The 16,368-nt window shown below is 45.5% G+C and overlaps 1 protein-coding gene and 1 non-coding gene across 2 annotated transcripts in view; one reads left to right on the top strand and one right to left on the bottom strand.

Annotated features, from left to right (window-relative positions):
- LOC124717218 (GILT-like protein 1) overlaps positions 1–16,092 on the bottom strand; it is a 62,902-nt gene extending 46,810 nt beyond the window's left edge. The window contains exon 1 of the mRNA XM_047244006.1: positions 15,876–16,092. Within this exon, the coding sequence (XP_047099962.1) occupies positions 15,876–15,935 (60 nt within the window). The 5' untranslated portion in view covers positions 15,936–16,092. The remainder of the gene's footprint in view (positions 1–15,875) is intronic.
- On the top strand, positions 853–927 carry Trnas-cga. The gene has a single exon. It is a non-coding gene; the product is annotated as a tRNA-Ser (tRNA).
- Positions 16,093–16,368: the final 276 nt, after the last annotated feature.

Below are 16,368 nucleotides of genomic sequence, written 5' to 3'. Positions count from 1 at the left end.
ATGGACTGCGCGGACCCTGCCGCCGGAGGTTCGAGCCTCGTTCCTAGCATAAGTCATTGTGTGTAAGACTAGGGACCGATGACCACCGATGACCTCAGCAGAGTCCCTTAGGAATTCACAGACACACATTTTGAGGGGTGGCCTTGTGAGGAACTGAAATGTGAGCGATAGACGGGGCTGAATAGAAGCTTTTGGAATGTGGTGCTACAGAACAGTCCTGAAGACAGATAGATCGACTAACTAATGAGAGGTACTGAATCGAGCTGGAGAAAAAAAGAGGCGTACAGCAAAAATTAAAAGAAGGAATCGGTTGACAGGACGTATCTTGATGCTCCAGTGGAAGTTAATTTGGTAAGGAGGGACGTGTAGAGGGTAATCATTGCATCTGGGGCGGAGACCTGACCACAGTACTAGCACCTCCAAACAGATGTAGGGTGCAGTGGCTACGCAGAGGTGACCAGGGGGTTGCACCGGATGGAGTAGCGTGGAGAGCTGCCTCAAACCACAAGTCACAACAGCAAACAATACCATCGCAGAGCTCAAACAGTTCCATTGCAATATGAATAAATTTCATTGGCAATGAACCCTGTGTATGAAACTTCCTGACAGATTAAAACTGTGTGCCCGACCGAGACTCGAACTCGGGACCTTTGCCTTTCGCGGGCAAGTACTCTACCAACTGAGCTACCGAAGCACGACTCACGCCCGGTACTCACAGCTTTACTTCTGCCAATACCTCGTCTCCTGCCTTCCAAACTTTACAGAAGCTCTCCTGCGAAGCTTCTGTAAAGTTTGGAAGGCAGGAGACGAGGTACTGGCAGAAGTAAAGCTGTGAGTACCGGGCGTGAGTCGTGCTTCGGTAGCTCAGTTGGTAGAGCACTTGCCCGCGAAAGGCAAAGGTCCCGAGTTCGAGTCTCGGTCGGGCACACAGTTTTAATCTGTCAGGAAGTTTCATATCAGCGCACACTCCGCTGCAGAGTGAAAATCTCATTCTGGAACCCTGTGTATAACTGTAGTACTCACCTGTCCGCCAAGTGCTGCGACCAGGCACAGAAATGCTACAGTGTGCACGGTGTGCATTTTTAAGCACAGTTGTCGTTAGGATCCCTCAAAGGACTCGCGGCTCGCCAGACAATGGCACAACTAGTAGACGGGTGTTAAGGAAACGTCCGCTGCTGCTACCAGGACTGCTGTGTCCGTATCACGCTATACCAGCGCTGTTTTGTGCCAAGCGGACTCACAAGTAGCACAAGAAGTCTCCTGGCGATAAGATAAATTCGTGTCACTCATCCAGAAACCTATTGATAGAGGAGCAGGTACTCGAAAACCCGGAGTGTTTTATGTAAGTATTGCTTGAAAGTCGCCTGTATCCTGTCAACCAGTTCGACACTTACCTTCACCTGAATCTCTACGATACCTGACAACAGCTAGAAACCTCGTTGCTTCTCTTCCAGACAGTAAGGGCGTGACCATTTTAAGACTCCTCAAAGAAGCGAGTGCTCAAAAAACGTCACCCTTTTCATGGACGACAACTTCTAATGCACGAGGGGGGTTTGAAAAGTCCGTGGAAAGGCCGAGAGATGGCACCACCGGCGCGTATCGAGGTCATGTTTAGTTAGTAGCGTCTTTGGAAAGAACGCACACGAAGTTTCAGCCATGTTGGGTTGGTCTATTTCTTTGTGTTCGCCATTGGTGTGAATCAAAGAACTCGAGTGATTGTCAAAAAATGGACGAAAAAGAATTTCGCATTGTGATTAAACATTACTTTATGAAAGGCAAAACGCCTCAGGAAACTAAAGAGAAGCTTGATAAACATTACGGTGACTCTGTACCTTCGATAAGAACAGTTTATAAGTGCTTTGAAATATTTCAGAGTGGCCATATGGGCACAAGTGATGCTGAACGTTCTGGACGACCTGTGGAGGTTACGGCTCCAGAAGTCATTGATAAAATCCACGGTATGGTGATGGATGACAGAAGAGTTAAGGTGCGTGAGATTGCTAGTGCTGCGGGCATCTCGAATGAACGGGTACATAATATTTTGCATAAACATTTGGACATGAGAAAGCTATCCACAAGATGGGTTCCGCGATTGCTCACGCTTAACCAAAAACGGAATCGTGTAAAGTGTTCCGAGAATGGTTTGCAGCTGTTCAGGAGGAATCCGCAGGACTTTAAGCGTCGTTTCGTCGCTGTGGATGAAACATGGATACATTGCTATACTCCTGAGACCAAACAACAATCTAAACAATGGGTTACCAAGGGATATCTGCACCAAAAAAGGCGAAGACCATTCCTTCGGCCGGTAAGGTTATGGTGACTATTTTTTGGGAGTCTCCTCATCGACTATCTGGAAAAGGATAAAACTATCACAGGTGCATATTATTCATCGTTATTGGATCGCTTGAAAACCAAACTGCAAGAAAAACGCCGACGATTGGACCTCAAAAATGTCCATTTCCATCACGACAATGCACTAGAACACAGCTCAGCAGTTGTGGTCGCAAAATTATTGCAAATACGATTCCAACTCGTTTCACATCCCCCCTATTCTCCAGACTTGGCTCCCTCGGACTACTATTTGTTCCCCAATTTGAAGAAATGGCTGGCGGGACAAAGATTTTACTCGAACGAGGAGGTGATTGCAGCAACTAATAGCTATTTTGCCGACTTGGACAGTTCGTATTATTCGGAAGGGATCAACAAATTAGAACAGGGTTGAATGAAGTGTATAAGTCTAAAAGGAGACTATGTCGAAAAATAAAAAAGGTTTACGCCAAACACGAAAGTAGTTTTTGTTTTTGCACGGACTTTTCAAACGCCCCTCGTATTGCTGTTTTATGCTCACGCTATTGGCTGCATTTACACTGTAGTGTCAGTATCTAGATAGTTTCAGTAGAACTTGGAATAATTTATAGGAAGCCATAGTGTAGCGCTGCATTAAGCTGCCGGACAGCATATGCGTCACGGCAATGTATACGAAAAGGATTGCAGGACGAGCCTGTCGTACTCAGTGGGAAACTGCAGCGCACAGCAGTAATAGCTGGAGCAGGCATGACGGCATCACCATACCAGCGCTAAACTCTTGTTATGAGCTACTGGGGTTTTACTGCAACAGGTGCATACCAGAGCCATACAAATAGCAGCGGATTTTGAGGCAGAGATTTTCCGAGTCCAGCAGCAACATCACGACACGGCGGTCACGCTAGACGACAAGACGACTGCGCACCGCCACGGGTTCGAGACCAGATCGGGCCAGCTGCCTCCCACACTGAGTCTCCTTGCGGCTTGGCGGCACGGCGCCGCTAACCCGCCGCCCACGCCTGCCGGGGGCAGTGGGTCGTGTCCCGCGCACGGCAGTCCCCCCCTGTCATCGCAGTGGGCGTCGCTGGGCCAGAGATCGCAGAACGCTGTCCCGAACGACAGGGAGCTCTGCTGATGTCAGCGCCATCTCAGCCATCCTCTTCTTGTTGGGAATCTTTACAGAGCCCACAACAAACTGTTAAGCAAACGCAGTGGAACGAGAACCGCTGAGGACTCGTAAGGAAGCAGTCCACATTTTATCCTTATTTTGCACCTACAGACGTGATTGTATTCAACACACTGGAATTATGAATTAAAAAACGCCTTCAGTCCCAAATTTTCGGGTTTTATTGAATACACAATGCATTTCGGACACTGTGGGCGCATCCTCAGGTGTAAGTTGTCTTAGTACATGATCTATTTTTGCTCTTAAATGAAGTCAGTGCATGTTCCTGTTCTTTTCGTGAGAAAAACGTGCATTTCACCTCATGCAGGAGCAAAAATAAATCATGTACTGAGACAACTTACACCTGACGATTGCCACTCAGGGTCCCAAATGCATCGTGTGTTTAATAAATCCCGAAAATTTGCGACTGAGGGCGTTTTTTAATTCATACTTCCATGCGACATTCAGTCCTAACGTCATTACTTCACGCCAATCTCCATAAATACCCCAGTTGTCCAGTTCTGAATACAGATGGCTATTACGTGTATTGACAGCCACGTGTTAGATGTGCAAGCACTCCTCGCGAACGCTGCTTGCTGCTGCTGACATGAAAACATCCAAAGTAACCACCACCTCCCACTCGTGGGACTTTGCATTCGTCGCCGCCTACCGCATTGCTGACTGAGAGACAGAGGGACTCCAAACACATCTCACAGTGCTTATCGCACAGAAATCACCGTTGCTGCTGGGAGAGAGGCTGCCACTGTTCCTGATCGTCTCGGCAGGCACTTAGGGGTGCCGGGGCCTACCTTCCTGTCAGGCCAGGATTATCTGACCACAGCACTTCCGACAGCGTCCCGGTCGTCTTCATCTTCCAGAGCGACACTGAGTACCCTACAAACACTGGCGGCTCACTCGTGCACTACGCGTTCGCCTGCAGGTTGCCGGGCGGCAGCCCGCAACACTTCTGTCGAACTGCTGGGGTAGCAGCCTCGGCGACGAACCGAGACACGCAAACGGCAGGGGCCAGTGGAGTTCCACCGTGTCACAGGCAGGAGGCGTCAGCCGAGGCTGACCAGGAGACACTCAACTGTGCGTCTTAACCAACAACTCTTAACAAGCCAGTCACGTTTTATTAGCGCCAAAACGACCACATCACCGTCCTGACCACATAAAGGTGTCCCGCTCAGCACTCTCACAGCACATGTGGCTAATATCATTTCATTAGCACACAGAGCACCGACCGCCCTTCCTCACTGTACTCCATGCACTAAGTCAGTACCAGCTACGTGTAACAATTGTAGACGATTCGGTCATTTACCACACGACGGCTTTAGGCCATGATCCAGTTTGGAAACTAATGCATTTCATTGTTTCTGTAATGTAAGTGAACCTTCTCCCCATTTCTCTTCACTTCGTTTATACGGCTGGTCCCGGCGGAGGTTCGACTCCTCCCTCGGGCATGGGTGTGTGTGTTTGTCCTTAGGATAATTTAGGTTAAGTAGTGGGTAAGCTTAGGGACTGATGACCTTAGCAGTTAAGTCTCATAAGATCTCACACACATTTGAACTTCTTTTATAAGTCCAGTAACTGTACAGGTAACAGCGGCAACAAACGACTACGACAATTAAGAATCCTCGAGCAACGTGTTCACGTGTTAATACGAAGCTGTACGATACCTGTACTGGCGGGTTTCTTGCGAGTGTAAAATGACAGCAAAGAGAAGTGTAAAATTACAGCAAAGATAAGTTAGCGTTAGATGACTTGAATAGGACGAATAAAGAAGAATTATTGACAAATGGCCGGCCGCGGTGGTCTAGCGGTTCTAGGCGCTCAGTCCGGAACCGCGCGATTGCTACAGTCGCAGGTTCGAATCCTGCCTCGGGCGAGGATGTGTGTGATGTCCTTAGGTTAGTTAGGTTTAAGTAGTTCTAAGTTCTAGGGGACTGATGACCACAGATATTAAGTCCCATAGTACTCAGAGCTATTTGAACCATTTATTAAGAAATGATATCGTTGAAGCATTAGCAAATATTCCACGATGTTCAGGAGGACGTCTTAATGATGGAAATGACAATGATGCAGGCCACCGCACGATCGCTGATTACGAAATTATAGCCTTATAGCCATCTGCTCATCTGCAGACAATGAGGACAGTGATGATGCTATAGCTGAGGACGCTGGCTCTCAATCTGAGGACATCGCGAAACATACACAGGACACAACACACGGGATCGCTGTTGACTGGTTTAGAAGGCCAGGCAGAAACGACTTCAATCAAACTGATGCTGGCGGAACGCTATCATGTTGGTGCAGAACACCAGCGACCTATGAATCTTGCTGAAGACAAACTTACTCATTATTTGAGGTTATAAAACTCAGTGTGTTTCTTTTTCAGTATTTATATGAAAGTAATGTATAACCTTTCTGAAAGGGACATGCTTTGCTCGGGCTTTCTCTTCTCATTTCTGTCTTGAACTGGTGAAAAATGTGCAAATCAATCGTCTCATTTGTGTAGTACCTACCATATTACAAGTATTTCTTTACAAACTGAAACTGAAGTTTTAGTTTCGGGTGCAAAGACGAGTATGTTTTGTGTTTATCGAGAATGTTGAGACGCTACGCATATTTCTAAACCAGGGACTCTGGGAAAGTGGGGAAGATGATTTATAAAGTTTTGAAAATTTGGGAAAACACCCGTAAGGGATGCAGAAGTAGTAAAAAGAAAAGTTTCCTCCCGTACCGGGGGTGCACCCACCCACCTCACCCCTTAATTCAGCTTTTTTTAAACCTTTTTTCAATGTTTACCAAGAAACGGTTCCTTTCTTTTAGACACTTCCAGTGGAAAAATAGTGAAATTCCGCTCAGGGATATACGTTTTAAACAAGATAACCAGTATTTGAGACTTTCTACCTGGAAGACTAAAAATCCATTACCCTAAGCTCTTGTCACAATTTTAAATCTTTCTTCTGTTTCTACAAAACTACTTGCCTTTTGTATATATAGAAACGTATGAGTAGAAAATAAATTTTAGCACTAAAATCTGAAGGCAAGAAAAAGAATTCCTTTTAAAACTGACTTTTACTGATTCAGAGAAACTCTACTATACAGCTTTTTCTTCAGGATTACGCTCCTTACAATTCATATTAGATGCAAAATCATTTGACATGATAATTAAGAATTGTTGTAGAATTAATCAACAACTACTGTCTTTATAATATACTTACAATACCGCCGTATCTGTTCAACAAATAAGCTCTTGTATATAATTATCTAGAGAATACCACCCTCCAAATCCTCTGTCAAATTAAAAGTTTGTGGCTACTACCACAAAAACAAACGACGGGGTTGGGGGTGGACATTGGGTTTCAGGGAAATAGGACTCCGTCCCAGTGGTGTCCAGCCAGTTTGCTCTTCAGTATGTTTATAGTCATTGTGTCTCGTTCTGGAAGACATTCATCGACATTCTGTTATAAATCGTGCATTGAAAATTTACATGCCTCGAAGAATGTTTAAAATTGTGTACTTCTTGGAAAGATCATATTACGAGGGTGGTCTCTTTTTTGAACAGACACTAATTTAGCGTAGCAGTTTCGATGATAAAGGACTTGTGCAGCTGCTAAACACAAAACACAGTTAATGCGTTAGGAAACTTTTTTACCAATATCATCACTGCGTTTGTCTGCTTTCTCGAACAGTGTGTGTTAGAGAATTAAAACACGAACTTCATACATTTCATAACTTTTCAGTCTGTAAGTGACACGTTTCAGCACGTCTCGTATGAAACAGTCGTTCTTCCAACTGAATGGATAAGATGAAGACGATCTTAAACTTCTGCTCTGAGGTGACAGCAGTCAGCCGGCCGCTTTAGCCGAGTGGCTCTAGGGGCTTCTGTCCAGAACCGCATTGATGCTACGGTCGCAGGTTCGAATCCTGCCTCGTGCGTGGATGTGTGTGATGTCCTTAGGTTAGTTAGGTTTAAGTAGTTCTAAGTTATAGGGGACTGATGACCTCAGATGTGAAGTCCCATAGTGCTCAGAGCCATTTGAACCATTTGACGCCAGTCATGGTATAGCGATATGCACATAGACAGATGGCGGTAGTATCGCCTACACAAGGTATAAAAGGGCGCAGCAATACAGGAGCTGTTATTTGGCCTCGGGTGGTCCATGTGAAAAAGTTTCCGATGTGATTATGGCCGCTCGACGGGAATTAATGCACTTGGAAAGCGCATTGGTTGTTGGAGCTAGACGCATGAGACATTCCATTTCGTAAATCGTTATGAAATTCAATATTCCGAGATCTACAGTCTCAAGGGTGTGCCGAGAGAACCAGATTTCAGGTATTACCTCTCACCACGGATGACGACCGAGAGCATCTAGTTAGTTAGTTAGCTAGTTAGTTACGAATCCCATTCATCACTCTCACGGATACCGTTATGATGTGGCACGTGTCAAGTGCATAAGAAATGCACACATGAATGAAGGTTTTTTTTTTTTAAGAAAGAAGCTTAAAATTTTTTTTTACGTACCCCATTCCCTTAAATGGCACAAAATGCATATATTAGACCTATAGATTTATTGGTTCCTATCCAAGAATTTATCTGTGGTGTGGAAGGAGCTGTGAAGCGCGTTGTGAAGCGGCGTTTGCCTGGAGCTGTCAGACAAGCAACACTTCGTGAAATAACCGCAAAAAACAATGGGACGCATGACGAACGCATCCGTTAGGACGGCGCGGCGAAATTTGGCGTTAATGGGCTGTGGCAGCGGACGACCTACGCGAGTGCCTCTGCTAAACAGCACGACATCGCCTGCAGCGCCTCTCCTGGGCTCCTGAACATAGCGGTTGGACCCTAGACGACTGGAAAACCGTGGTCTGCTCGGACTAGTCCCGATTTCAGTAGGTAAGAGCTGATGGTAGCGTTATGGTGTGGGCTGTGTTCACATGGAATGGACTGGGTTCCTCTGGTCCAACTGGACCGATCACTGACTGGAAATGGTTATGTTCGACTACTTGCAGACCATTTGCAGCCATTCATGGACTTCACGTTTCCAAAAAACGATGGGGTTTCTATGGATGACAATGCGCCATGTCCTTGGGGCACAGTTCTTCGCGACTGGTTTGAAGAACGTTCTGGACAGTTCGAGCGAATGACTTGGCCACCCAGTTCGCCCGACATGAGTCCCATCTAACATATATAACTGAAAAGCCAGTTCGTGCACAAACTCCTACATCTGCAACACTTCCGCAATTATGGACGGTTACAGAGGCAGCATGGATCAATATTTTTGGAGGGGACTTGCAACCACTTGGTAAGTGCATGTGCCGGCCGCGGTGGCCATGCGGTTCTAGGCGCTGTAGTCCGGAACCGCGCTACTGCTACAGTCGCAGGTTCGAATCCTGCCTCGGGCATGGATGTGTGTGATGTCCCTAGGTTAGTTAGGTTTAAGTAGTTCTAAGTTCTAGGGGACTGATGACCTCAGATGTTAAGTTCCATAGTGCTCAGAGCCATTTGAACCATTTGAGTGCATGTCACCTCGAGCTGCTGCACTATCTCGGGCAAAAAACGCTCCGAACCGACATTACGAGGTATCCATCCCATGACTCTTGTCAGCGCAGCGTACTATCTACTTGCGCAGCTTTCTGGTTAATTACATTGCTTAATACGTTCATGCCGACATACCTTACACACTTCAGTCGTTCCAACTTTCTGTAGAAGAGTGTGAGACTCACCCTTCCATTACTTGCTTACAGGTATAAATGTTTTCAATTCCTTCGTCTCTCTTTCCGAAACAGGTTTACCAGAAATAAAGTAGATGGTTGGGTCCAGCATTATTCTTCTCTCAAGACAAAAAAAAAGAGATTAACAAGAAATACCACAAAACATAACAACTGGAGCGCCCCACACAGCTTTAGTAAGTTTACGACATGAACTGGGTGCATGCGAGAAAAACAGCAGTCACAGTAGAAGACGAACGGTGAGTGAATGGGAAGAGAACTTCCCGATTTCATTGTTGGGTACCTAGTGCGGATTTCAAAAAGACAGTTACATCAAGCAAAAAATATACCGTATTTTACGGACTATGAGACGCATTTATTTCTTAGAAAAATTGCCTCCAAAATTTAAGTGCGTGTTATACTCCATATTAATATAAAAATGTACAGTGTTTGATTTAATATTCCCGCCAGTCTTCAAAATGGCCGTATATTCGATGCCGCGGGAAACCTATCTCTATCTGGCTACACTGGATTCGAGTGGCAGCAGCGGTGCACAGATGCGACCAACGTCAGTTGTGGGGATTCACAACACTGTCTGGCCTGTGAGGCGTCACTGCAGTCGACGGTGCACGTCTATATCTACATCCATACTCCGCAAGCCACCTCACGGTGTGTGGCGGAGGGTACCTTGAGTACCTCTATCGGTTCTCCCTTCTAGTCCAGTCTCGTATTGTTCGCGGGAAGAAGGATTGTCGGTATGCCTCTGTGTGGGCTCTAATCTCTCTGATTTTATCCTCATGGTCTCTTCGCGAGATATACGTAGGAGGAAGCAATATACTGCTTTACTCCTCCGTGAAGATATGTTCTCGAAACTTCAACAAAAGCCCGTACAGAGCTACTGAGTGTCTCTCCTGCAGAGTCTTCCACTGGAGTTTATCTATCATCTCCGTAACGCTTTCGAGATTACTAAATGATCCTGTAACGAAGAGCGCTGCTCTCCGTTGGATCTTCACTATCTCTTCTGTCAACCCCATCTGGTGCGGATCCCACACCGGTGAGCAGTATTCAAGCAGTGGACGAACAAGTGTACTGTAACCTACTTCCTTTGTTTTCGGACTGCATTTCCTTATTCTCCCAATGAATCTCAGTCTGGCATCTGCTTTACCGACGGTTAATTTTATATGGTCATCACTCCTAATGCCTACTCCCAGATAATTTATGGAATTAACTGCTTCCTGTATTGTATGTAAATGATAAAGGATCCTTCTATGTATTCGCAGCACATTACACTTGTCTACGTTGAGATTCAATTGCCATTCCCTGCACCATGCGTCAATTCTTTGTAGACCCTCCTGCATTTCAGTACAATTTTCCATTGTTACAACCTCTCGATATACCACAGCATCATCCGCAAAAAAGCCTCAGTGACGTCAGCTTGAACTGAAAGTGATTTGTGATCGGCTACAGTACAATATATTTGTTAGCCGCTAGTTTCGTAACGCATAAAAATGATGTGGGTTGTAAATAGAAAGTAATGGCATATTCAGAAGAATGTGGAAACAGAGCAGCTGAGTGGTATTTCGGCCCTCCACCAGCAGAAAAAACCATCCGTGACTGGCGGGATAGCAAAGGAGAGCTCGAAAAAATGAGGAAGACTAAATGTGTAAATAGAGGATTGAACACAAAATGGCCAAAACCAGAAGATGACAATTTTCAGGTGTTTTAAAGGTCAATTCCGTCTTTTAAACTAAGAATTTTTCTTTAGTCTCGTTTTGCAATCTAACAATAAAAATTGTAAAAATGTATTTTTTTAAAAATTGTTTAAAAATTAAGGTACGTGTTATAGTCAGCAGCGTCTTACAGTCCGTAAAACACGGTACCAAATATATTTTCTAATTACAGTTCTCTTCCACAAATGAATCATTTTGAGCAAGAATTTGAAAAGTGGAATAGAAAAAGAGGAGACGCACCTTTGACACCAGGAGGGGGGGGGGGGAGGGGGGGAGATGGTGTAGGTTTCTCACTACTACACCCCATATGAGTATTTTCCGGAAGTTTCAAAACTTTATAAATTGCTTCCCCCATTTTCTGTTTTCTAACTGACATGCCTACAGTATTTATTCTTTTTAATTCAATCCACAATAATCAACTGTTGGCCCTTGTGCTTCGTTGATAGTCATAAGGTACGCTAATCTTACCAGAAATTGAAGCTTTTAAAGCTGAATGTTAAATTAGTTAAAGTGAGTGGAATTCGTGAATGAGTACTGTCTTGCCTTTCTTTTTCCGTTAATACATCCGCTTTTATGACATTGTTGTGAACCGTTTTTTGCAAAGTCACATTGGTAACACTGAACGAATTTTTCTTGCGAAGTTTACACTTCCGCATTGCTTCATCTCTGTATCACCGCATTTAAACACGTTTTCTTTCCCTGGTACCACGTTCTGCACACCATGATTTGTTTGTTGAACTACACTACTGGCCATTAAAATTGCTACACCACGAAGATGACGTGCTACAGAGGCGAAATTTAACCGACACGAAGAAGATGCTGTGATATGCAAATGATTAGCTTTTCAGAGCATCCACACGAGGTTGGCGCCGGTGGCGACACCTACGACGTGCTTACATGAGGAAAGTTTCCAACCGATTTCTCATACACAAACAGCAGTTGACCGGCGTTGCCAGGTGAAACGATGTTGTGATGCCTCGTGTAAGGAGGAGAAATGCGTACCGTCACGGTTCCGACTTTGAGAAAGGTCGGATTGTAGCCTATCGCGATTGCGGTTTATCGTATCGCGACATTGCTGCTCGCGTTGGTCGAGATCCAATGACTGTTAGCAGAATATGGAATCGGTGGGTTCAGGAGGGTAATATGGAACGCCGTGCTGGATCTCAACGACCTCGTATCACTAGCAGTCGAGATGACAGGCATCTTATCCGCATGGCTGTAACCGATCGAGCAGCCACGTCTCGATCCCTGAGTCAACAGATGGGGACGTTTCCAAGACAACAACCATCTGCACGAACAGTTCGACGACGTTTGCAGCAGCATCGACTATCAGCTCAGAGACTATGGCTACGGTTACACTTGGCGCTGCATCACAGACAGGAGCGCCTGCGATGGTGTACTCAACGACGAACCTGGGTGCACGAATGCCAAAACGTCATTGTCTCGGATGAATCCAGGTTCTGTTGACAGTATCGTGATGGTCGCATCCGTGTTTGGCGACATCGCGGTGAACGCACATTGGAAGCGTGTATTCGTCATCGCCATACTGGCGTATCACCCGGCGTGATGCTATGGGGTGCCATTGGTTACACGTCCCGGTCACCTCTTGTTCGCATTGACGGCACTTTGAACAGTGGACGTTACATTTCAGATGTGTTACGACCCGTGGCTCTACCCTTCATTCGATCCCTGCGAAACCCTACATTTCTGCATGATAATGCATAACCGCATGTTGCAGGTCCTGTACGGGCCTTCCTGGATACAGAAAATGTTCGACTGCTGCCCTGGCCAGCACATTCTCCAGATCTCTCACGGAAAAGGTCTGGTCAATGGTGGCCGAGTAATTGGCTCGTCAAATTAAGCCAGTCACTTCTCTTGATGAACTGTGGTATCGTGTTGAAGCTGCATGGGCGGCTGTACCTGTACACGCCATCCAAGCTCTGTTTGACTCAATGCCCAGATGTATCAAGGCCGTTATTACGACCAGAGGTGGTTGTTCTGGGTATTGATTTCTCAGGATCTATGCAGCCAAATTGCGTGAAAATGTTCTAGTATAATATATTTGTCCAATGAATACCTGTTTATCATCTGCATTTCTTCTTCGTGTAGCAATTTTAATGGCCAGTAGTATACGTCATTTGTCGCCGGTAAAATTATTTGCTTGCGCAACAGTTCTTTGTTTATGCAGTTTCGGTCTATAAGCGGATACACTTTCTGAATGACTTGTTCCTCTGTTGCGCAACTTATCGGTGAACAAGGTTTTGTCAGACACTAATGCGTTATGTGCCATTTCGATGTTGTTTGCTAGAACTTCCGAGAACATTCTGGAACCCTGAGAAAGATTCGTTAATAAGCGAGAATGTTCGTGAAAGCTTCTAATGCTGATTCATTAACAAAATCCGCCAAATATCACCATTCATATGCTTTCCCCTAGTTATTATAATTTCTATCGTTTTAGTTCTACTTAATCAAAAAAACTTTTTACTATGTAAACTAAACCTAGAGCACATTACAGAGCAATCTCGATATTTTTTTCCGTGAAAGATACACTGATACGAAAGGGACAGGAGGTCTATATCTACATCTACATCCACATACATACTGCGCAAGCCGACGTACAGTGAGTGGCGGCGGGTACGTTGTACCAAAAGTAGTCGTTTCGTTTTAGGTTACATTCGTAAACAGAGCAAGAGAAAAACGACAGTCCATAAGCCTCCGTACCAGCACTGAGCACTCTAAGCCCATCTTCATGGTTCTCACGCGAAATGTAGTTTGGCGGCAGTAGAATCGCTCTACAGTCAGCTTTAAAGTCTGGTTCTCTAAATTTTCTCAATAGCTAGCGTTCCTCAGAGAGAACGCCGGCTTGCCTCTAGAGATCCTCTTCTGAGTTCCCGAGGCGCCTCTCTTACACTTGTGCCTTGTTCGAACCTACTGGTAAGAAATCTGGTAGCCCGCTTCTGGAGTACTTCGATGTGTTCCTTCAATCCGAACTGGTACAGATGTCAAACACTCGAGTAGTACTTGAGACTAGGTCGCACTATTGTGGTCTCCTTTACAGATCAACGACACTTGCCTGAAATTCTCCCAGTAAAGTGAAGTCGATCATTCTCCTTCCCTGTTACAACGTTTACGTATTCACTCCATTTCATATCGGTTTGCAACGTTACGAGTAGACACTTATTCGACGCCACTGTGTCAAGCAGAACACTACGAACCCTGCTTTCGAATATTACGGATTTTTTTTTTCCCACTCATCAGCATTAACTTACATTTTTCTGCATTCAGAGCTAGCTTCCATTCATGACACCAATTAGAAATCTTGCCTTAGTCATCTTGTATTCTCCTACAGTCAACGTCGACCACATCGCATACAGCACGTCATCACCGGTAAAGAGCCGCACACTGCTGCTTACACTCTCCGCTGGATTATTTATGGATAAAAAGAAGAGCAGCGGTCCTGTCACACTTCCCTCGGGCACTCCTGGGGATCCGTTGCCTCTGATCAACACTCGCGGTCGAGGACAACACACTGGGCTCTGTTACTTGTGGTGTCGTGGTGACCACCATGATGCGATAGCGACAACTTCGGGCACTCCGTACCACTTCAGTTGTCCAAAAAAACAGCAGCCGCCACCGCACAACCACTACTCGACGACACCAGGGGCAGAGTCAGACACAAAAGCGACTGATTGGCGGTGGCTGGTTTTGGAGGCATAGTCAACGCATTACTACATTAGTTTGTGAATGTACTGATTTCGGTATCCGTGTTGTTGGTGTGAACTTCAGTTGAAAGATTGATCTGATGCAGCTCTCCATGCTGCTCTACCCTGTGCAAGCCTCTTCATCTCCAAACAACTACTGCAACCTACATCCTTCTTACTGTAGTCATCTCTTGGCCTCCCTCTACGGTTTTCACCCACTACGCGCTTTTCTCCAGTATTAAATTGGTGATCCCTTAATGCCTCAGAATGTGTCCTATCAACCGATCCATACTTCTAGTCAGGTTGTGCCACAAATTTCTATTCTCCCCAATTCTGTTCAGTACCTCCTCACAAGATACGTCATGTACCCATCTAACTTTGACAATTATTCTGCAGCACCGCGTTTCAAAGGCTTCTGTTCTTTTTTTTCTAAACTTTTATTGGCCATATTTCACTTCCATACATGGCTACACTCCATACAAATACTTTCAGAAAGGACTCCCTGACACTTAAATCTCGACTCTATGTTAACAAATTTCTCTTCTTCACTATCGCTTTTCTTGCCGTTGCCAGTCTACATTTTATATCCTCCCTACTTCGAGCGTCATCAGTTATTTTGCTTCCCAAATAGCAAAACTCATCTACTACTTTAAGTGTCTCCTTGCCTAATCTAATTCCCTCAGCATCACCTAATTCGAATACATTCCATTACCCTCGTTTTGCTTTTGTTGATGTTCATCTTATATCCTACTTTCAAGACACTGTCCATTCCGTTTAACTACTGTACTCTTCCAAATCCTTTGCTGTCTGTGACAGAATTACAATGTCACTGGCAAACCTTGAAGTTTTTGCATCTTCTCCCTGCACTTTAATTCCTACTCCAAATTTTTCTTTTGTTTCCTTTACTACTTGCTGAGTATATACATTAAATAACATCGGGGATAGGCTACAACCGTGTCTCACTCCCTTCTCAACCATTGCATTACTTTCGTGCCTCTCGACTCTTATAACTGGCAGCTGGTTTCTGCACAAATTGTAAATAGCTTTTCGCCTCCTGCCACGTTTAGAATTTGAAACAGAGCATTCGTGTTTACATGTAAATAAATAAACGTGTGTCTTTATGCCATTCACCTCAAGCGACACTATTTTTTCCGGAATTCCCGAATTATGGGGCTTTTCAATAAAACGGATGACCCACTGTCCCAGTAAGTCCGTAGGAACGAAGTTCCACCGTGCTTGGATACTAAAAGCGCTTACCTGAGTTATGAAGGCGGTGGCAACGAGGCAGAACGCCGCGAAGCTACGCGGCAGGGACATCCTGGGGGGTGACTGCGTCCAGTGGAGGGATGCGGGGCGGCTGGAGCTGGAACGCACAGCACACGCGAGACAGACGGGTACCGGCAGAAACGTCAGGGGCCGTCTCACGGTCTCGTAGCTCCCACTAGGACTGCGTTTCGGCCTCGGTTTCCGCCGCGCAGCCGTCACCAATGCAATAGCTATGGTCGCCCGTGCGAGGATAAGATAAGAGCAGTCACACGTCCACCTAGACACTCACCGACCTTCGAAGCCATAGCGACCTTCCCCGACGCTACGAGCTTTCTTAAAACACCAACACCGGCTCGCTCAAAATGTCGTTTACAAGTGTGGCGCTCGCAGACAGGAGCTCTCTGCATCTGCGTCTGCTTCTGCATTGAGGTGATGAAAGTCACGGGATACCTTCCTAATACCCTGTCGGATCTCGTTTTGCCAC

The sequence above is a fragment of the Schistocerca piceifrons genome, chromosome 9 (assembly GCF_021461385.2).
Source record: "Schistocerca piceifrons isolate TAMUIC-IGC-003096 chromosome 9, iqSchPice1.1, whole genome shotgun sequence".
Taxonomy (NCBI): Eukaryota; Metazoa; Arthropoda; class Insecta; order Orthoptera; family Acrididae; genus Schistocerca; species Schistocerca piceifrons.
The sequence above is the reverse complement of the archived record's forward strand: the minus strand, read 5'-3'. Positions and strand labels throughout refer to the sequence as shown.